The sequence below is a fragment of the Dermacentor albipictus genome, chromosome 1 (genome assembly GCF_038994185.2).
Source record: "Dermacentor albipictus isolate Rhodes 1998 colony chromosome 1, USDA_Dalb.pri_finalv2, whole genome shotgun sequence".
Classification (NCBI taxonomy): domain Eukaryota; kingdom Metazoa; phylum Arthropoda; class Arachnida; order Ixodida; family Ixodidae; genus Dermacentor; species Dermacentor albipictus.
Genome location: NC_091821.1, coordinates 114,905,205 through 114,928,168, shown reverse-complemented (window position 1 = coordinate 114,928,168; position 22,964 = coordinate 114,905,205). Strand labels below are relative to the sequence as shown.

The 22,964-nt window shown below is 42.3% G+C and overlaps 1 protein-coding gene across 6 annotated transcripts in view; it reads right to left on the bottom strand.

The window, feature by feature from the left end:
* The window catches only part of Usp20-33 (Ubiquitin specific protease 20/33), a 95,844-nt gene that overhangs the window by 39,641 nt on the left and 33,239 nt on the right, over positions 1-22,964 (bottom strand). For all 6 annotated transcript variants that reach the window (XM_070524955.1, XM_070524966.1, XM_070524963.1 and 3 more), the window contains exons 11-15: positions 17,660-17,850; positions 14,578-14,728; positions 14,173-14,287; positions 11,486-11,551; positions 704-830 (exon numbers count right to left, since the gene is read on the bottom strand). In XM_070524955.1, the coding sequence (XP_070381056.1) occupies positions 704-830; positions 11,486-11,551; positions 14,173-14,287; positions 14,578-14,728; positions 17,660-17,850 (650 nt within the window). The remainder of the gene's footprint in view (positions 1-703; positions 831-11,485; positions 11,552-14,172; positions 14,288-14,577; positions 14,729-17,659; positions 17,851-22,964) is intronic.

The window sequence follows — 22,964 nt, the reverse complement described above, 5'->3', positions numbered from 1 at the left end:
AGGCTTCACTATAGCTATTTTGCTTTTGTTTACTGATAGTGACCACACAATTAGTTTCCAAGCATGTCAGCAGATCAAACAAATTCCAGGAACCTGCGTTTCACTCAACAACGAGCTAAAACATAGTGCAATTACGCATGCATAAAGCTTTCCACAAGAGAACAACAATGCTTCATGATATCTACACAGCAAAATCAACAGATGTTTAAATTTTGAGCAATATGACAAAACATCATCATCATCATCATCAGCCTGGTTGCGCCCACTGCAGGGCAAAGGCCTCTCCCATACTTCAACAACCCCGATCAGGTACTAATTGTGGCCATGCTGTCCCTGCAAACTTCTTAATCTCATCCACCCACCTGCCCCCTCCTACGCTTCCCTTCTCTTGGAATCCAGTTCGTAACTCTTAATGACCATCGGTTATCTTCCCTCCTCATTACATGTCCTGCCCATGCCCATTTCTTTTTCTTGATTTCAACTAAGATGTCATTAACTCACATTTGTTCCCTCCTCCAATCTGCTCTTTTCTTATCCCTTAACGTTACACCCATCATTCTTCTTTCCATAGCTCGTTGCATCGTCCTCAATTTAAGTAGAACCCTTATCGTAAGCTTCCAGGTTTCTTCCCCGTAGGTGAGATTTTGCTTCATCATAACTGAAGCAAAATATACACTAAGACGAAGGAAGGAAGGTTACAAACCTGTAAAAGAGGACGTAGGCCTCGCAGTTCTGCACCACTTGAGGCTCAACTGAAGTCACATATTGGTCATCAAACTCGTACCACTGATCATTGAGGTGGTTTAACGCATATGTTGTATAGTGGCCAACTGGAAGAGTGTTTGCAAGAAATGTCAAAGGCACATAAAAAAATCCCACAGCACGAAAGAAACAAAGGCACGTACACAGCTGGATCATATAGGGTCGACTTCCATTATTTCGATTCCGGCTATTTCAATCCCAACTGAAATTAGGCTGGGCCAAAATGGGTCAGAACGTTAGTTATATTGATTGTGAAGTTGGCCCTTGCCAGATTCACTTAACCTCATTATAACACAACAGGTCATAATGAAATAATGAATATAATGAAGTAAATGCGATTCTCCTTGAAATTCCCATAGAGATCCATGTATTTAATACTTTGTTTTAACAAGGTAAAATTGTCCTGCCAATGGTTATAATGAATGAGATTACCCCCCCCCCCAAAAAAAAACAACAACAACACCCAGATCGAATGCAATGTTGGAATCTAAATTTTGTAAAGATTGTTTGAGAGGTAGCAGCAGTAGTGGATGACATGAGCACCGCTTCATCGCCTGTAACTGTTCTGTTAGCAATCTGTGTTATGAGGACTAAGGCACAATATGGTGCTTGTCGAGGGAAGAATGTGGAGTTGTGTATGCACAGAGAAGTATGACAATTATCTAGATAGATTTAAGGCGTCATACCTCTCATGTCACAGTGGCACATCCACGCTGAGGGAGTGGCCAAGAATGGACACAAACCCAGTGGCACCATACCCAGTGCCCCAAGTTGTCTACATAGTGTTACAGTAAAATATGAAATTGAAACTGCATTTGTGGTGTTGGCCACAGCCTGCCCTAAGAGCCATTGTCATTGCCATTGCCATCATAAGACAGTTACATATCAAGCTTTTACATATGCTGGCAACAATGCACCAATTTCATTATGAAACCTCATTCAATAGAGATGTTATTTTACACACTAAGCAGTGGAACACGGGGATGTGCCTATGGCCAAGGCTCGTCCGAGTCTAGCGCATGTCCCAGGACAAAGTGGCAAAGTGTTTAGTCTATGCATGAGCCAACCATCCTGTTTCCAGTGGTTACGGAGTCAATCAACAAAAGCGAAACATCAAACGCAGTGAACTGCACAGAGGACGAAATGTCGTAGGCCACAGCCATAAAAAGCAGACAAAGCAATAATGAACATTATCCCATGTGTGTCAAGAATGAACTGCATTCGTCCACGAGTTTCTGGTAAAAAATGTTCAAGGAAGAGCTCAGCTTCATACAAATAATTTTCTTGCAATTTTCTTGTATACACCTGTTAAGCTTCACTTTTGCAATACCGTGAAACCTTGTTAAACTGTAGTTGGCCAGAGCTTGAAATAGCATGAGATCACCCACTTACCTGTAAAAAATGGAACTCAGAGAGAGTGTGATGAAAGGGGAAAAACATGCAGTATTTATTCACTTCGCGTGACAAAAGTTATTTTTGTTTGATGCCACGGTGGCCTAGCAGCGATGACAGCGGCCTCAAACTTACTGAAGCTGCGAGCCAGCTTTTCAGCCAGCTCCCTCTTCTTGGCGAACACTTGCATGGCAGATTCCTCGTTGGCGTTGCATATTTTCCGTGCACAGGCTCGGTAGCGCTGCAGAAGTCATGGGGCACCTTTTCATTGCAGGGTGCTGTTCTTGTCATGACGACTGCATTCATGAGGCTGACATAATGTGCAGCTTCTGTAACTGTCGGGCCTGAATCGCCTGTGCTGTCACTTTCTGTGTCATCCTTATCACTGTCACTAGGCGACACTTCAGCAACAGAGGCAACGATGGCGAAAAGTCGAACCTTGTCAACATCTCTTCGCGGTCGCAGCAGCGCTGCTGAGCATCTTCTTCGCATTCTAAATGCCACACACCGTAGTCAACAGTAGACCCATGTCGCGTGCCAGTGCCGACTTCGCGTCACATTCAATATTGTTGTTGTTGCCTATCATGTGTGTGGCTTCTACCCACAATGGGGCATTGGCCAAGAAATGGGTGGATTATTGCACAAACAATGTATAATTTTTCTTCTATGCTGAGCACCTGGTGCCTTTTTTATCCGAGCTTCGGTATGATGCGAGTCCTCACTTGCACGACACCACAATGCTCTCTTGCACAGCGGCCTGCACGGTGCAAGAATGATGTTGATGTGGCTTCACGCGCAAGTGCAAAGGGCGCTTGGAGGCGGTTATTCTGATCTCCGAGGCTTGTTGTTCTGCCGGGCCGCCCGATGGAGACAACACACCGCCGTGTTAGCACGACGAAAAGTGGAAACACGAAGTGTTAACCGATGCATACACAATAAGCTGGTACGGTTTACGCGGGTACAGAACACATTATGTTCAATGGCTGCTGAGTCCGAGATTTGACTTTCTTCATCATCATCATAATAATAATCATCATCATCAGCCTGGTTACGCCCACTGCAAGGCAAAGGCCTCTCCCATATTTCTCCAACTACCCCGGTCATGTACTAATTGTGGCCATGCTGTCCCTGCAAACTTCTTAATCTCACTTGCCCACCTAACTTTCTGCCGCCCCATGCTACGCTTCCCTTCCCGTGGAATCTAGTCCGTAACCCTTAATGACCATCGGTTAACTTCCCTCCTCATTACATGTCCTGCCCATGCCCATTCCTTTTTCTTGATTTCAACTAAGATGTCAATAACTCGCGTTTGTTCCCTCACCCAATCTGCTCTTTTCTTATCCCTTAATGTTACACCTATCATTCTTCTTTCCATAGCTCGTTGCGTCGTCCTCAACTTAAGTAGAACCCTTTTCGTAAGCCTCCAGGTTTCTGCCCCGTAAGTGAGTACAGGTAAGACACAGCTGTATATACTTTTCTGTTGAGGGATAATGGCAAACTGCTGTTCATGATCTGAGAATGCCTGCCAAACGGACCCCAGCCCATTCTTATTCTTCCGATTATTTCAGTCTCATGATCTGGATCTGCGCTCACTACCTGTCCTAAGTAGATGTATTCCTTTACCACTTCCAGTGCCTCGCTACCTATTGTAAACTGCTGTTCTCTTCCGAGACTGTTAAACATTACTTTAGTTTTCTGCAGATGAATTTTTAGACCCACTCTTCTGCTTTGCTGCTCCAGGTCAGTGAGCAGGCATTGCAGTTGGTCCCCTGAGTTACTAAGCAAGGCAATATCATCAGCAAATCGCAAGTTATTAAAGTATTCTCCATTAACGCTTATCCCAAATTCTTTCCAATTTGGAGGTCTCTGAATACCTCCTGTAAACACGCTGTGAATAGCACTGGACAGATCGTATCTTCTTGTCTGACGCCTTTCTTTATTGGGATTTTGTTGCTTTCTTTATGGAGGACTATGGTGGCTGTGGAGCCGCTATAGATATCTTTCAGTATTTTTACATACAGCTCGTCTACACCCTGATTCCGTAATGCCTCCATGATTGCTGAGGTTTTGACTGAATCAAATGCTTTCTCGTAAGCAATGAAAGCTATATATAAAGGTTGGTTATATTCAGCACATTTCTCTATCAGCTGATTGATAGTGTGAATATGGTCTATTGTTGAGTAGCCTTTACGGAATCCTACGTGGTTGACAGAAGTCTAAGGTGTTCCTGATTCTATTTGCGATTACCTTAGTAAATACTTTGTAGGCAACGGACAGTAAACTGATCGGTCTATAATTTTTCAAGTCTTCGGCGTCCCCTTTCTTATGGATTAGGATTAGGTTAGCGTTCTTCCAAGATTCCGGTACGCTCGAGGTCATGAAGCATTGCGTATACAGGGTGGCCACTTTTTCTAGAACAATCTGCCCACTATTCTTCAACGAATCTGCTGTTACGTGATCCTCCCCAGCTGCCTTCCCATTTGCATAGCTCCCAAGGCTTTCTTTACTTCTTCCGGCGTTACTTGTGGGATTTCAAATTCCAAATTTCAAATTGTGGGATTTGACTTTACTACTCTTAACATGAAACTACCGTTTAAGCGGGTATGGTTTAACGAGGTTTTACTGTATATTGTTAAAAGTTTGTATAACTAAATGCTTAAAATATTGTCTACACTGTTTTTCATAAAGGATTCTGCTATAAAATAATTTGGTCATTCTTGTTCAAAATTCAGGATAACAGCGTGGCACGGAAGGGTTTAGGTGTAAATGAACTTCCCTTCTCTTAAAGGGCTCCTCATCAGGTCTGGCCATTTTGAGCTGACAAGCACAGAGCATAAAATATGCGCCAACGATCGTGTTTGCAAAAAATTACATCGTTATGCGCCGTGGAAAGGTCTGAAATTTAAATCAGAATGTCAGTTTCTCTTTTCCTCGCGGCCACTGCGCTCCAAGCAGGACGGTGACGTACTAGTGTCCCTGAGCCTACTTACTCATGTCCGAAGTGTGACGTCACTCGTGGCGACACATGACTTCGAGAATTATTCAAGGCAACATCTGTTATTTGTGGGATCTGTTGCTTGAATTGACAAATTGAAGTTTAGAGAAATAATAAAACACACAAATGGAATGTCTGTCTTTTTTGTTTTACTTCGCACCGAAGCAAGAGAGATGTACTTCCTCTTCGTCTGCTTGTTCCCACGGTCGTGCAGTCACATGCACAGGTACTGAAACTATGCCATTTTATACTGTGCTCCAGTGCGTTATCATGCTCTGCTACCTGATTGTTCTGCCTCATTATTCGTGTAGCACTGAATTATACCGCTAGTCATGTGTCCGTCTGCACAGCGCACAAAATCGTGCGCTGCGTGAAACGAGACAATCACAACAGCTCGTGCGTGACGGCGTGAGCGGAAGTGCGCAGCACCGAAAAAAAAAAGAAAAGAAACAAAAATTAAGGTGGGGCCCATGACGTATGGGTCACGCGATCCTCGAGGTCCGGTATGGGAGAACGCAGGGAAGAAATTTTGCTTGCGGAAGCTAGACGGGGCGAATGGAAAGTGTCTCGCTTGGCAGTGGAGCCCGCCTGCTGAAAGCGTGGGTTCTCGGCACTGAAATATTTCTATCTCGGCTATTAATGAGCCGATTTGAAAAATTTTTGCAGCAGAACGCTCCCTAGAGGACACGTAACAACTTCCAGTTTATAACCAAATTTGCTATGGGGCCTGGTGAGGGACTCTTTTTAAGGTAAACTGCAATCTTTTTTCCCCCGATTCCCGGAACTGGTGACATGCTACATTCTTGTAGTGTGCCTGCAGATTTGGGGGCACAATGTCTTCACTTTGAACCCATAAAAAAACAGTGCACACTAACTTTGGGAGTGCATTAGGATCAGGTTAATACTGCCAAAAAATAAGCAACGGTGTGTTTGGACATTTTTTCTCACTTCCCTTTTACTATGACCTGCCGGTTAATTTCACAAGTGCATTGGACTCACGTAGGCAAAATTAATGAAAGTAGACAGTAATGTTTTTTAAATTATATATATATATATAATAGGCTGCCATTGGAATATGAACCTGGCAACGTTTAACGCTAGAACGTTATCTAGTGAGGCGAGTCTAGCAGTGCTATTGGAGGAATTAGAGGGCAGTAAATGGGATATAATAGGGCTCAGCGAAGTTAGGAGGCCAAAAGAAGCATATACAGTGCTAAAAAGCGGGCACGTCCTGTGCTACCGGGGCTTAGCAGAGAGAAGGGAACTAGGCGTCGGATTCCTGATTAATAAGAATATAGCTGGTAACATACAGGAATTCTATAGCATTAACGAGAGGGTGGCAGGTCTTGTTGTGAAACTTAATAAGAGGTACAAAATGAAGATTGTACAGGTCTACACCCCTACATCCAGTCATGATGACCAGGAAGTCGAAAGCTTCTATGAAGACGTGGAATCGGCGATGCGTAGAGTGAAAACCAAATACACTATACTAATGGGTGACTTTAATGCCAAGGTAGGCAAAAAGGAGGCTGGAGACAAGGCAGTGGGGGAATATGGCATAGGCACTAAGAATATCAGGGGGGAGTTATTGGTAGAGTTCGCGGAACAGAATAATATGAGGATAATGAATACCTTCTTCCGCAAACGGGATAGCCGAAAGTGGACGTGGAGGGGCCCGAACGGTGAGACTAGAAATGAAATAGACTTCATACTCTGCGCTAACCCTGGCATCATAAAAGATGTGGACGTGCTCGGCAAGGTGCGCTGCAGTGACCACAGGATGGTAAGAACTCGAATTAGCCTAGACTTGAGAAGGGAACGGAAGAAACTGGTACATAAGAAGCCGATCAATGAGTTAGCGGTAAGAGGGAAAATAGAGCAATTCCAGATCAAGCTACAGAACAGGTATTCGGCTTTAACTCAGGAAGAGGACCTTAGTGTTGAAGCAATGAACGACAATCTTGCGGACATCATTAAGGAGTGTGCAATGGAAGTCGGTGGTAACGCCGTTAGGCAGGATACCAGTAAACTATCGCAGGAGACGAAAGATCTGATCAAGAAACGCCAATGTATGAAAGCCTCTAACCCTACAGCTAGAATAGAACTGGCAGAACTTTCGAAGTTAATCAACAAGCGTAAGACAGCTGACATAAGGAAGTATAATGTGGATAGAATTGAACATGCTCTCAGGAACGGAGGAAGCCTAAAAACAGTGAAGAAGAAACTAGGAATTGGCAAGAATCAGATGTATGCGTTAAGAGACAAAGCCGGCAATATCATTACTAATATGGATGAGATAGTACAAGTGGCTGAGGAGTTCTATAGAGATTTGTACAGTACCAGTGCCACCCACGACGATAATGGAAGAGAAAGTAGTCTAGAGGAATTCGAAATCCCACAGGTAACGCCGGAAGAAGTAAAGAAAGCCTTGGGAGATATGCAAAGGGGGAAGGCAGCTGGGGAGGATCAGGTAACAGCAGATTTGTTGAAGGATGATGGGCAGATTGTTCTAGAGAAACTGGCCACCCTGTATACGCAATGCCTCATAACGTCGAGCGTACCGGAATCTTGGAAAAACGCTAACATAATCCTAATCCATAAGAAAGGGGACGCCAAAGACTTGAAAAATTATAGACCAATCAGCTTACTGTCCGTTGCCTACAACCTATTTACTAAGGTAATCGCAAATAGAATCAGGAACACCTTAGACTTCTGTCAAGCAAAGGACCAGGCAGGATTCCGTAAAGGCTACTCAACAATAGATCATATTCACACTATCAATCAGGTGATAGAGAAATGTGCGGAATATAACCAACCCTTATATATAGCTTTCATTGATTACGAGAAAGCATTTGATTCTGTCGAAACCTCAGCAGTCATGGAGGCATTACGGAATCAGGGTGTAGACGAGCCACATGTAAAAATACTGAAAAATATCTATAGCGGCTCCACAGCCACCATAGTCCTCCATAAAGAAAGCAACAAAATCCCAATAAAGAAAGGCGTCAGGCAGGGAGATACGATCTCTCCAATGCTATTCACAGCGTGTTTACAGGAGGTATTCAGAGACCTGGATTGGGAAGAAATGGGGATAACAGTTAATGGAGAATACCTTAGTAACTTGCGATTCGCTGATGATATTGCCTTGCTTAGTAACTCAGGTGACCAACTGCAATGCATGCTCACTGACCTGGAGAGGCAAAGTAGAAGAGTGGGTCTAAAAATTAATCTGCAGAAAACTAAAGTAATGTTTAACAGTCTCGGAAGAGAACAGCAGTTTACCATAGGCAGCGAGGCACTGGAAGTCGTAAGGGAATACATCTACTTAGGGCAGGTAGTGACCGCGGACCTGGATCATGAGGCTGAAGTAATCAGAAGAATAAGAATGGGCTGGGGTGCGTTTGGCAGGCATTCTCAGATCATGAACAGCAGGTTGCCATTATCCCTCAAGAGAAAAGTGTATAATAGCTGTGTCTTACCAGTACTCACCTACGGGGCAGAAACCTGGAGGCTTACGAAAAGGGTTCTACTCAAATTGAGGACGACGCAACGAGCTATGGAAAGAAGAATGATAGGTGTAACGTTAAGGGATAAGAAAAGAGCAGATTGGGTGAGGGAACAAACGCGAGTTAATGACATCTTAGTTGAAATCAAGAAAAAGAAATGGGCATGGGCAGGACATGTAATGAGGAGGGAAGATAACCGATGGTCATTAAGGGTTACGGACTGGATTCCAAGGGAAGGGAAGCGTAGCAGGGGACGGCAGAAAGTTAGGTGGGCGGATGAGATTAAGAAGTTTGCAGGGACGGCATGGCCACAATTAGTACATGACCGGGGTTGTTGGAGAAATATGGGAGAGGCCTTTGCCCTGCAGTGGGCGTAACCAGGCTGATGATGATGATGATATATATATATATATATATATATATATATATATATATATGACAATGTGTTCACCGTATATATATATATATATATATATATATATATATATATATATATATATATATATATATATATATATATATATATATATATGACAATGTGTTCACCGTAGCACAACCATGACATGACCATGATGACTGAAACCTAGGAAAAGTGGCACTACAGTTGACTCCCATTAATTCGAACCTGACAGGATCGACAAAATTAATTGAATTATCCAGCACGTCAAATTAAACAAGATACAGAAACAACACCAAAACACACTGCTGATTCATTTGGCAGTGTTTTCCCGATTCTAACAATCGCCCAAATCACATGCACGCCCACTTTCTATGTGTCCAAAGTAAAAAAAAAAAACTAATGTAGAAATGACATTCAAGTTCCTAAATAAAGTAGAAATATAACGTGCACATGACTTTTTCGCAAGAAAAATGGGTGAGGGTTCAATATGTGTTGCACAATGGTGGCCAGTTTCCTAAAGTCAGCTTCACCGCATAACATGTTTGTTATGCGGTAAAGCATACAAACGCCGCAAAGGCGGTTTTGGTATGTGGTCTGGTTTCAGCGCACAGAAAATTTTTGGTCCAATTTTCTTAGGAGGAAAAAAAATATAGGTGGCACGTGTTGCAATCGGGTAAATACCATAATCACATGCTGTGAGCTGCAGTTATTGCTTGAAAATTTTCTTAGGGCAGGCCAAAAATAGGCAATTTCAACGGAAGACAATGTGTGTTCAGCCCATTCACTGCCCCCTAAGCTCTGTCTAGACAGGTGCTGCCACTAAAGGGATCACCATTGGGGTCAGGTGCGTGTGTGCTAACTGGTCAAGTTTGAATTATCTTGCGAAGGCCAATTTTAGGATCGAAATAACGAAAGCTTGGGCCCACAGAAAAGCATGGGTGCCAGCTGACACCTTCCACTGGGATTGAATTAACCAGAGTCAAATCAGTGGAAGTCAACTGTATATTGTTAAACAAAGTTTTTATAGTGGTTTAATGCTGCTGAAGGTGTGTTTGATAACCATAAAACACTGCCATAGGGTGTCAGCAGTGTCAATCAATGTAGAGGACACCACATAAGTATAGTATTTAGGGTCCACAATTTTTGGGTAAAACCAGATAATGCCCGATTCTTGCAGCCCAAACAAAATTTACGAAAATCGGCTTAAACCCGTTACCTACCCAAAGTTTGCCCGGTCGTAAAGGATAATAATAAATGCAGATGTTACAAAACTAATGAACACTGCCCACCTGTTGTGAGCAAATGATCACAATATATCATATTATAATACCTATACGAACATAGTATATGCCTAGTTTTTGCCTAACACTAAAGGAAGCAACGGCATATATATAAATATATAAAATATTAAATGACTGCCAGCGTTAAGTGAACTCAAGCTTGTCGCTTTTTTCAGTAGCTGCGCTTACAATATGAAAGTGGTGCATTGCATTGCATTGCCAGCACGTCGCATACATGTAGACGGTGGTAATGCACTATGAAGTGAATTAATGCGCAATTATGTTCCTCTGCATTGCGAACTATAGCTGTGATGCTGAGAGGATGTTTACCCACCTACGTTACGCTCAAAGAAGGGTGGCTTATTTGTCTAGTTGGTATATTTCATTCATTTTGTCGCAAAAGTGTATATCGGAAACAAGTAAAACAGGACGACAAGTCGACAATAGACAAGAACGACAGCCCTGACAGGCCTAGCTTGGGCACAGAAACGCTCCCAATGCATATGATAATGTACGTTAACATGGCATTGTGAGAGAATGAAAAGCATCACACCTCCGGCAAAGCATGCCAGTGGGCGCTACTTTTTGTACTTTTTTTATTTGTTAATACAGTGCAGAAAACAAAATAAAGAAGGGATTTTCCAAACCTGTTTTTATTTGTTGTTTTGGTAATGTGGTTATTATTTTTTAATAATATGACCGAGAATGAGGATTTGTAGTGATGAGTGCACCATATCATTTGCGAGAAGCTCGTTTGCCATTACATGTTCCTGTGAGTGATCTTGCTTGATTGTGTCCAAAAGGAAACCATTTCTTGTAATAATTGTAAAGGTAACCAAAAAAATCCAAGAACTTTAGGCTACAACACAACAAAACTTCCAATTTCTCCTCGGTTTTTACCAAAATAGTCGATTTCTCAGTTTTTCTTAGTAAAAATAACACGTCACTTTTACCACCTGAATTTTAAAAAAGTTAGAGCCTAAAAATGAAGGACCCTAAGTATAATATGCAAGGAAAGGAAACCCATTCAGCTGTGATGCTCTTTCTAATTTGCTTCTTTTGATGCTTCACACACTAAATATTTGGTGACTGTTACTGCAAAGGTATATTTTTATAAAACGGGAACCAAAGTACTCAAACTGACACTCACAGCCTGCAGTTCCATGGTGGCAGATGACAGCCATTAGGTCATATGTTGTGGCAGATCGTGGGCACTCTGAAACACAAGAGAAGCATACAGGTTACTTGAAACAAAAGCAAAAGTGTGCTCTACTACAGTGTACTACATGAATTTTCCAATAAAAGTTATGGAAACTATGCAAACTATACCAATGCAGCCATATTACAGTTAAACCTCAATATAACGAAATCCTTTATACAACAAAGTATTTCACTTTTCATAAGCTCTTGTCCATAGAACACCATGTATTTAGAACTTCAATATAAAGAAGTGTGGTTGAATGCGATTTCAATATAACGAAATTTTACTGCCGCTGCAAAAAGTATGCTGAGACAATAAATAGAAACTTCCGGACAACGCAGATGGTCCCATGATTGAATTAAAAACGTAAATGCACCTCTCTAATTGTGCTCTGTCTCATGAAAAGAGCGACCACTACCGAAGTGAAGCCGCATCATGTTCCGTATAAAGTACAAGTGCAATAAGATCCTATCGTGCATCGTGCACTGTGTGCTCTAGGTGCGAATGAAAGTGTGTGAGCGTGAGACGAAAGATAGTGGCTTCACAAGTGCCGCTTTCTCATGTGAGCCAAGGAAAGAGGGGGAGGGGGGAGCGAGCTCACAGTAACTCGATCAAGCGCACGCGCGGGGGCAGGGGGGGGGGGCGAAGTGGGGGGTAAGTCAGCGAGTGCCTCTGCCGTGGCTGCGCATAAGCAGCCATGCCACCCTCCTTTAGAGGTAATCTGGTGCATGTGCAAGAGTGGCCGTGCTGAGTTGGCATGGCACCATGTAAACTGTCTTGCTGTGCGTTTAGTATTGCAGGTTGCATAATCTCGAGTTTTGGTGGCCTGTTGGAGTGAGAGGCAGACAAAGCATTTGCTCCCTGCTGCCAGTGTTTTTCCTGATTGCGTTGTTCCAGTGCGGCTACGTTATCAGCAACAGGGGTGGAATGCATGCAAAAGCGGCTGGCTTTGCTTAATTCGTAGTGCCGAGAAGATATCATCGACGTACGTGGTTTGAAACCATATCATTTATCGTCTACTCCCAAATTTATCAAAATGAATTGTTTTTTCGTTCAAATTAGCTTTTTTAAATGCCCCATAATTTGGAAAATTCTGTGACCCCCTTCTGTGCAAGAGAAATTTATCGGTGACTATATATTTGTATAAAAGGTTGAATTTCTGTACAACGAGGCAAATTGCCGATTTTACCAACTTCGTTATATTGAGGTTTAACTGTACTTGGAAATTTAGACACTATTAAAGCTATGAAAGTTGCAAGGGTACTATAATAATACTTCCGAACAGATCTTCAATATGAATATTCGATTATATTTACTCTAGAACAGTGACGCTGACTATTATCTGAGGTAAATATTGTTGCTGCATTATTCTCCTAATGAGTACCATGTGCTTTGAAATAGCGGGTATCAAAATTCACGGTTGATCTGTTTTGTTTCAGAAAAGGGATAACAGCTGGCCTTATCAGTAGCGTGATGTAAGTATACAGACAGTGTGTGGCGCTTCATTGTGATGTGCTAGAGCTGATATTTGCTTATTATCAAACCAGGTAAGAATGGACACTGGTTTGTGGCACAGTTTTCTCACTGAAATGTATAATAAATTAAGGCAAATTATGATATTTGACAGTCTGAAGCATGTGCGTATCAGAATTCCACAAGATAGGTTTGCTTTGGACTCTAATCATCTTTGACTTTACAAAGGAACGCAGTCTGCAAAGTCAGTGATTAAAGGTTACATTACTGATTTCTCCTATATAAGTATGCTTTTGGTGGTATTTACACTACTTGCATATTGTACATGTCTGGCCAAATACAGCAGCACCAACGCAGCTTGCAGTTGTAGCGTCATCTTCATCACAGCAAGTCTGCATAATAATCAGCGCTGTGCATTGGTATGTGGCTCGAGCCACGAGAGAGATGTGCTCTCATTCTTGATGTTCAGTTTTCTTTTTACAAAAGTTATGAAAGCTGAACTCTGAACATCTTTTTTTACAGACAAGCTAATGTTTGTAAACAAAGAGCTAACAGCCAATTTCTTTTTTTCATAGAGTGCATTATTATTTCTTCGTCATTTAGTGTAGAAAAGTACCGAGTTGGATGCAGCAGGAGTGAAGGCAAAAAAAAAGTGCAAGCAAATACACCGAATCTCTAATTTCCTTTCCCTACTGGCGAATTTTAACAAATTTCAGAGATAACCTCTGGAAACATATTTCCAAGTGTTAATCTTGTCTTTTTAGTTATATAGTTTAATTATAGCCACAAGGTCACGCATGCATGTCATTTAACAGGGATGGCTATCTCTCTTGCCTACACTAAAATTAAAGGCAACACTGCTGCATCTTCACAACTGGCAAGGTCAGTTGCATGCCATAAGTGGATATGCCTGGTCACTGTGCTGTAACTATTTGCAGTTTCTGCACCTGAGCACATAATTATTTTTTTTAAAATATATAATGTACAAATATTAACCTGCTATTTGTGTGGTAAATTTGGCAAAGCATGAGTCACAGAAAAAAAAAAAATTGCACAGCAAACAAAACACCCTAGAATAAACAGCCACAAACATAAGATGACACGGGGACAATGTGAAAAGAAAGCAAGATTTTTAGTACTTTATGCACTAAGCTCTTACTAACCAGAATGCAAGAATGGCGCCATTTCGAGACCCTCCAGTGGAAAGGAGACGTAACTGCTGATCTTGCTCGAGAACATCACCTCGTGCCGAAACCGCTTTAGATGAATACACAGCACCTGCAAAGACCACACAAGTCTCAATCACTATGGATTATTTGACATCACAGCACTGCTCAGAAGAACATACTTACCAAGATAACAATTAAACTGCTTGCACAACTCAATATTGTCCCAAGAAATAATATTACAGCCTGTACTCTCTCCTGCAACCTTCCCAGGTTTTTCTAAAGTTACTGATACTACACAGTTGATACACATTATCAACACAAAGTAAGGCAAAGTGATAAAATATACAAAACCTTTTCCTTTTAAGTACCAAAAATAGGATAATGAAAGTCTGCGCTCACCTCTGGCAGCTGAAGCACCCGTGAATACTTTATGCCATTGCGAAGCTTGCAACACTTGTCACAGCTGTACATGTTATCACCCTTCAGCTCATCAGCAGAGAAGAAGGCTGCTAAGCAATCTTGCAGGGCAACACCTGGGCCCCATAACCACCTGGGCATAAGACAAAAAGATAGGCCCTTAGAAATGCAATGCAAACAGCATATTTAATGGTCTTCATTTAGAGAAAATATTTATTTGGAGGCAGTCACACGCAGCAGCAACGCAGACTACTTGAAACACCGTCAACGCACTGATTTTTAGGACTCCCTAGTGGCTGCAGAAACGTTAGAAAAATTGTGCAGTACGAAATTATGAATGCATGTCTTTTACTGTCCCTAAGGGCTTAAATCACCACAAGCATGTCCAAAAGAGCTCAGAGTCCTGTCAGTATACTTATTAGGCATATCAGTGCACATACTGTCACAGGAGATGGCAGGTGCACGTGTGTATAATTAAGGAATACATACTTTGTACTAGGACATTGGCGCATTTCCACTCTTGGTATGCTTCACCACAATACAGTGCATATGCTTGACCGCATAGTAACATCGCTGTATTGCAACGAGGCTGACTTTCGGGAACTGGCATTATGCAATGCTTGACCCTTGCTGTACTTCCAGCAGAGTTGGCGTCGTTGCTGACAGTGATGAATTCTTTAAATGAAAAACAGTGCGCTAAACTGCAGGAAGCTTGGCGGCGAACATTGAAGCAGCTAGGCTTTGCGTTGCCACAGTGGCTGCAGCTGCTAGCAGGTTGGCATGCAAGAGCACTGGTTCGATGCTGCAAGATAAAACAGCGGCAGTGGTGGCTTCGATTATTATGGTTTCAGACCTGCAGTCACGGTAAAAAGTCTGGAAAGTCATACGGCAAGGGTTTCAGGGTCTGAAATTTCAGACGTCCTGAAACATTGGCTTTATGGCGGTACCATGAAGGCATGTGGATTGTCAGGCATGTCAGAAAAATTGGGCGTCTGAAAATTTCTTTTGTAGATCAAAAATCAGTCGTTGACTGTATTAACATACTTCTTCAAGGTTATTAAATGAGCATACCACAATATCCAGAGTTGTTGCCCTCCCCTCTAGCAGACGCAATTCATTAGAAAAAGAAGGATGGGGAAGCTGCCATGCTTTGTGAGCGTTTGCCAATGGTCTGTGAAAACCACACGTTGCTCAGAAATTTTTGCTACAGCCACTGCAAACCTTCGATAATGTGCACAAGTAAGCTGTGGTAGTAGGTGATTTGCGAGGCTTTTGTGAGTAGGCATGATATTTCAGCGTGTTTTGTGCAATATTTTACGAGAAAAGTGTGGTTGGGGGATGTCTTGGGGACAGGTTGTCACTTGGGATATTACAATTGTTTCATGGTACAACTGTGGTGCAGGCTATGAACAGAATGACAAAATAAAGAAGCTAACCAATTAGCAGATCAACTGAAAGATTTTCCCCTAGGCCTCACAACGTGCTGCAGAAAAGAAAGCAGAACTGTTGTAAGGTAACAATTCTAAAAAAAAGTTTAATTGTGTGTTTAATGTCCTAAAACTGCACATTGGGTAATCGGGGACACTATAGAGGTGGCTTTGGATTAATTTTGAACACCTAGGGTTCTTCAACGTGGACCCAAAGTATGGTACACATGCTCTTGCATTCTGCCCCCATCGGAATGCAGCTGCCGTGGCTGAAGCAATGATTCTTTGTCATTCATCTTCTTTATTCATTTCAAACAAGTGTTGGTAAAGGAGGAAGTCTGAGTTGCAGCTGTTAGAGAGACCTCGTACATGTTACAATCCAATATATTACATAAACAATAATTGCAGTATTTCATGGCTACAAATTCGGCAATGCACATTGGTGAAGATATTAAAAGGCAGACAAAGCACAGGCCATACTGCAGTTACTTGTGAAGGGCCTGCCTTCGTATAAGGTCTGCACCCCCACTTTAGAGTTAGAAAATTTGGGAAAAAGTTTCGCTAAATGTTACGCGCATACCTGCATGCTGGTTAATTTCTGCAAGCCGCTACTAGATGGCAGTAGTCCTGCCAACGATGGCATTATCACCACTGTACCCCACACTCGGCAGAAAACTAACTTTGGTTACAGACTCCGCCGAAGCAGTGCTGGTTAGGCCTGGCCGGTAAGTGTACCAGGCGGTATACTGTTGCAGGAAATTCACCCTTAAAATGTTTGTACCAGTAAACCACATCAGAGATCAGGTGCGAGAACATGTGCGTGACATGGAGTTTGGGTCAGAGGGGCGATCAGCTGGCAAATATTGTGAAGATCCATCGAGTTGGTGTATTCGCTTACTGGACAGGACAGCGTAAGCTCACGTGTGGGCATAAACCCAATAAAGCTCTGAACCGAATTCGCAGCGCACAGCCTGAACACAAAATATACCCGCGACTTAAGTCATCACAAAATTTAATTAAATTAAATTTGGTGGCATTACGAGCCAAAACCACGATATGATCATGAGGCACACCGTAATGGGGGGCCCCCTATTCTTTCTGACCATCTAGACATCTGTAGCATGCACCCATTGCACGGTATACAAGCGCTTCTGCATTTTGCCCCCATTGAAATGTGGCTGCTGCGGCTGGGAATCGAACCCCGCAACCTTGCACTTAGCAGTGCAACATCTTAGCTGCTAAGCCACCGCTGCAGGCTATCCCAAATTTTTATTTTAATGGAGCACAACACTGAGCCTGCAAATAAATTTTCTGGTGTACTAACGCTCTAAAAAACAATGAAGTTGATTTTATCGCTACAATTTGTCTTTTTTTGGGGGGAGATTGCCCGATTATTCGGGCATTATTACGCCACTGTCCTTTTCTGAATAATCGATTGGCAACTTTATGTTGGCCGCCAGTGGTTGCGTTATTTTGCACATTAGACTGAGCACAGTTCAAGGCTTTAGTGAGTAGCCATAAGCCTGCCTCAAATAAGGCCCACACCCAGCAAAATTTGGAAAAAGAAAGGGAGAGTGTTACAAGGGTAAATACGGTATATCATGTAAACAATAAAAGGCAAAAGCAACAATACTTGCCCAAAAACCCAGGAAAACATGCGCCCCAGGATCCAGGAAAGCCAGCCCTGCTGGGGCTCAAGTGCACCACGTAAGTGGGCCCCTGGAACACCCGTAGTGCCACTGCCTTGAGCTGCATGCAGCACAGCCAGGTGGTCCCTGTTTGGGATGGGTAGCGATAGGTCCTGGAATGTCTCCCGTGTTGTTGACACCTGCAGACCGCCAGCAACACTGCTCTATTGACTGGCGACACCATTTCTTCACTAAGCACAAGGAGAGGCCACACTGAAATTTACCTCTTTCCAGTAATCAGTTATGTGTCAGTTTTAATGCATATTTGATTCTCAGCTTACAGGAACTGACCAGGGATAGACAAGGTGCAAATAGATGATGCTACACTATGTACAGATTAGCTTTCTTTAAGTGATCTCATCTTTATGTGGGCTTCAGTGCCTGAAAATGCTCTTCTGTCAAGGAGCATCAATGCATTCAAAATTAACTTGTTAGGATACGTTTTCATTTTGGTGGTGGAACTGTACTAAAAGCATTGCTGAAAAAACCTTTGCTCACTCTTTTTTTTTTATGGGAGAGGGACACTACTACATCCACTCTTTCCTGATGAGTGCTTTAACATGCTGACAGTAAGCAAGTAAATATTACAATAAATAAATAAATAAATAAATAAATAAATAAATAAATAAATAAATAAATAAATAAAATGATAGTTCATTATCCCAAAACAACTCAGGGACAACAATTGACTATATGTGCATACAAAACACTAAACATGCCTTGTTGAGACATCAGAGCTTGGTGTCCTTTTTTTGACATTATGAACATTATGCATGTACTATTGTAGCATCACAGCAAAAACAATGATGAATAACAGAAGTACTTATAACAGCCTGCTAGAATTTACTTGATGTCTCATTCCAGGCTGACCATAAATTTAAGTTGCCATAATAAAAACATCAGCAGAAATATCTGTTACTCCTTATTCACTGCAGAGCTCCACATGGGTATCATATGGGGGGGAGCTGGCAACAAAGTAAAGGACCCCATAACACGAGCAGACCTACAAATACAGGCATAGCAACAAACATGAATTGGCAAGAGCTATTGAAGGGCGTACATATCAAAACACAGAGAAGATCAACTGTAGAACTTTATATCAGTTGGTACTGTTACCTGGCAAACATATTTCTTTGGAAATTTTGCAAGAAGCTAATGGCATCTTCGGCTGGGCAGCTTAGAGCACTCTAGAGTGCTTCTGTGAGCAGCATGGTCTTCGACTGGTCGAAAGAGTGCACGAGTTGTGTTCGGCAGGTTCTTTTCAATCGCTCTCCTTCCACATTGAGTGCTCTCTGGCACTACGAGCCCTGTCATCGAACAAGTTGTTGAGATTGAGAACAATTCCACATGATTCCAACCCAGTGTAGTGTCGACATTGCTGTTGGCAACGGTCCACCACAACCCAGACCAAGGCATGTTGGCGTCTCAACAAATGCCCGCCCCATTGGCGGATCCGCATTTTTTTTCTTGCAGCGCGGGGACCTTTGTCTAGGCTTTGACGCAAAATCACTTTTACTGCAGTCACGTGGTTTCGCCTCTGCCATTTCTTTGCTCAAGAGCGAGTCTCACGTTCAGCTTGCGTACTTCTCCTCTGCCTCTGTGTTTGAGGAATGCTGGATCCACCTGAATCTGAGTCTGGGCATGGAGGCAACCAGTCGAAAATGCCATAAGTTTGATAGAAAATTGCTTTGATCTACTATCTTGGTAACCACCCAATTTAATGGTTTCCAGCCAAGTTAATGATTTGCCTTGCACAATGCGAACTGAAGGCATGAAAAATAAGTCAGTGCCATGGAAATGGCGAACTCTGTAACAATGACCAAAGTGTAAAAAGAGCTTAAAGGCACACTAAAGGGAAACACTAAATCAGTTTAGACTGCTAAGGTACTCTTTTAAAACTTTCTTTTTGTTGATTTTGTGCTATGTTTGTTACTGCAAGAAAATATGAAGGTCAGAGTTCCATTTTTTGCATTTCATGCCAAAACCTAAGCGCTGGTACGTCAGTGGATGTCGCGGATTTCACAGTCCTTTGTCATATTTTAAAAGTTTCTGAAACTTTAAATGTTCAATATATGGTTTCTTTTGAACCCAATGTAGTCCATCTTTAATGGTGAACAATTAACTAGGACCTAGCAGATGCCATCAAAATCCATGTCACGGTGAGCTGGTGTGGGAGCTAAAGGTAGCATCGCCACCCATCTTTGTTTCGTGCCTTTTCTGGCTTACCGAGCCTCATCTCGCGGCAAGAGTGGCGTTCTTGGTATTGTAGATATGTAATTTACTAATTAATGTAGGTGAAATAATTTTTCTCTTTAGTGTCTCTTTAAGGAATGGCTTTGCTCTTGCTGCAGTGTAAATAGACCAGTGTGTGAAGGCAGACTGACACATAGCATGCCTACGAACAAAAGAATGAGTTCGTGCTGTAACACAAGTATACTTCGAACCGTCATTGTAGCTTACAAAAATTACGAGGGTTGGCTGAAAGGTAATGCACACTTGCCAGTAACTTGTAAATGAAAAGGGATATTCGAATGAAATGAAAAAGGCATCATGTGGGCAACAAGAGGATACATTTATTTTTCAACATAGTCACCGTTTCAGGCAAGACATTTCTCCCAACGGTTGAATGGGTTGTCTTATTCCGTCAAAGAAGAATGCTGGTGTGCTTTCTTGATCCACGGCCTCACTGCATCCTTCACTTTATCATCCATTGAGAAGTGAATGCCCTTAGGTGTGTCTATAAATTTGGGAAGAGGTGAAAATGTACTGCACAAAGTCCAATGTCATGGCCAGCTGCCAGGTACTTTGTCACAGATTTCATACCCCAGAACATTGTAGAGATGAAGTTTTCTGAAAAGGGCTATGCCAAGAATTTCTTGAACTATGGCAAGGCAAAAACTTTTGTAGCCCACTGATATAATATATTCAACAGTTTCATCATCATTAGCTGCTTGAGAATGACATGGCTGTCATCAGGATTCACTATTTGTACTGCTAAAAACTTAATCACCATGTATTGACAGAGTGGGCATGCACTAAATTGCAATGGCTACTGACCAAGATCAAGCAAAATAGATTTAAACGAATTTTGGCATGCTTAAAAAGGAAGAATTAGACTGCAAGATTGACCATGGACTACGTTATACATTACTTTGCTCTAGACATTACATGCATGTAATTACTTTTCAGCTCACTCTCCTGTAGCACGGAAATTCACTTACTTTGGTCACCTGCACTTGTTCCAAAGGAGTTTTCAAACAGTTCATCTGGGAGTAACCTCCACGAAAGCATGATGCAGACACTAGCGGAAGTGCCATTATATTCAAAAGCATCATGCATTAAGACTTTGCATGACCACGTTGGAAACTTTGATGCAGTGTACATGTGGTGATGTTCTGTAGTGATGTCTCTGTGTTGCATTCTTGAAATGCACATTGTAAAGCAAAATATTACCAATTTGAGTCCCCTCGTTAATTTTGCAAAGTGGAAAATTCGGACTTGCAGCTCCACTTATGCAAGCACATGCTGTATTCTATGGCATAGTACACTAGTTAAGGAAGCCAAAAACCAATACAATTAAACTTTGATATAAGAAACAAAAACAAAAATATAACATTTGGTTTGTCATGCTCTATTTCACTAAACAATTTTCCCACTATAATGAAATCTAAAATGCCAGATCCGACAGGGTATCAGTTTTAAAAAAGCAAATTTTGTTTGCATGTGCCTCGAAATATATATAATCTGGAAGCAAAAATTTCAAAGAGTCGCTGACCGATTTTTTAGATGCCAAATTTTTTTAACTTGCATGATTCCTGCCACAATGCCACCTACCCTTAGCACCAATGTATAAACGTAATAACCGAAATTTTGGATGCTGCACAGTGTTTTAGGCATGCACCGCATGTGTGATATTTCAGACATGGCGGCCATGAATAATGTTGCCATTTCGACTGGCACAAAACCTCTGGAGACCTCCTTTTTCATATTTACCTGAGCATCATGTGCATGTGTGCGTTGAAAGAGAGACAACTAGGGACTTTTGGTTCCCAGAATCTGCCTTTTCCTAGGTACTTAGGTAAATACCACTTTAGCAGCCACAGATCAATGGATAATGACGTGTTGCTGCAAATTTCTTTTATTGTAAAATATTCATTTGCAGGTTATACTTAAGTTCTTGTTCACGGCTGGGTGGCGAACACACAGAGTGTGCCTATGTGTACTCCTGTCGCCGATGGCTGTGGCACTGGCAGAGCGCTAAAGGTGCACTACGAAGTGGCAAACGTTATACTGTATACGTGCGCCACAGTGACATTGGCCAACCACAGACAACAAACAACTGCTGCTTTGCCATTATGGACTCTTTATCGGCCGTTATTATCCCGTAAGGACGAAAGTCTAAGCGGCGCTTACACAGGAGCAAAGTGCGCCATTCTCCGTAGTACCTAGTCAAACACACATTAGAAGCAAAAGTTCGAGGTACCCAGGCAAACACACATTACAGGCAAGTCCCACGCAAGGAGCCCCTAGATCTCGTAGAAGTCTCCAGCAAAAGTCCCCAGATGTCTCTCTCGCAACTCACGCATGCACACGGTGCTCGGGCAAATAAGAGAAAGAAGCTCTCGTCAAAACCTAAACTTTGGTTGCCAACTCCCAATGAAGTGACACTGGTTAGGCTTAGCGGCCTAATCACTGTGGCCAACGAAGTGGCCGGTGACAAGCCATCGTGGCAAGCTTGCTGAGAATATGTTCGCACTCACAGATGTCGGCGGCTAAGCACAAGGTAAGGCATACAGGCTAGACTGATTGTCACAGAAGCAGAGCCAAGTGCAGCATGAATGCACATGCCGTCCTCTCCATGTCTGAAAAGTCTGTGAGCCGCGTGAACATTTTGGTCAGCAGGTTGGCTCTGTCGGCAAGCCAACGTGCCGATTTTACGCGTTGGCAGCGATCACACTGTTGCGTATTTGTGGTGGTGCAGAGTGTGTGTATGTAATTTGTTGTTCCCATGCCTTGTATTGGCACAACAAGATGCCAGTGGGTTATCAAAATCCATAGGATACCCTTTTCTGGCCTGTCAGAGGCACCCCACTTGCGTTTCTTTCACATAGGCCTGACTGCGCATTTTTTTAATCGACGATCTGTGTGTATGCTTATATGATGCATATAGGATATAATGAACATATTTTTGTGTCTGATGCAACTTCATTATGAGGTTCCACTGTATTAATGGTACCCATATTTTTTTTAGTGC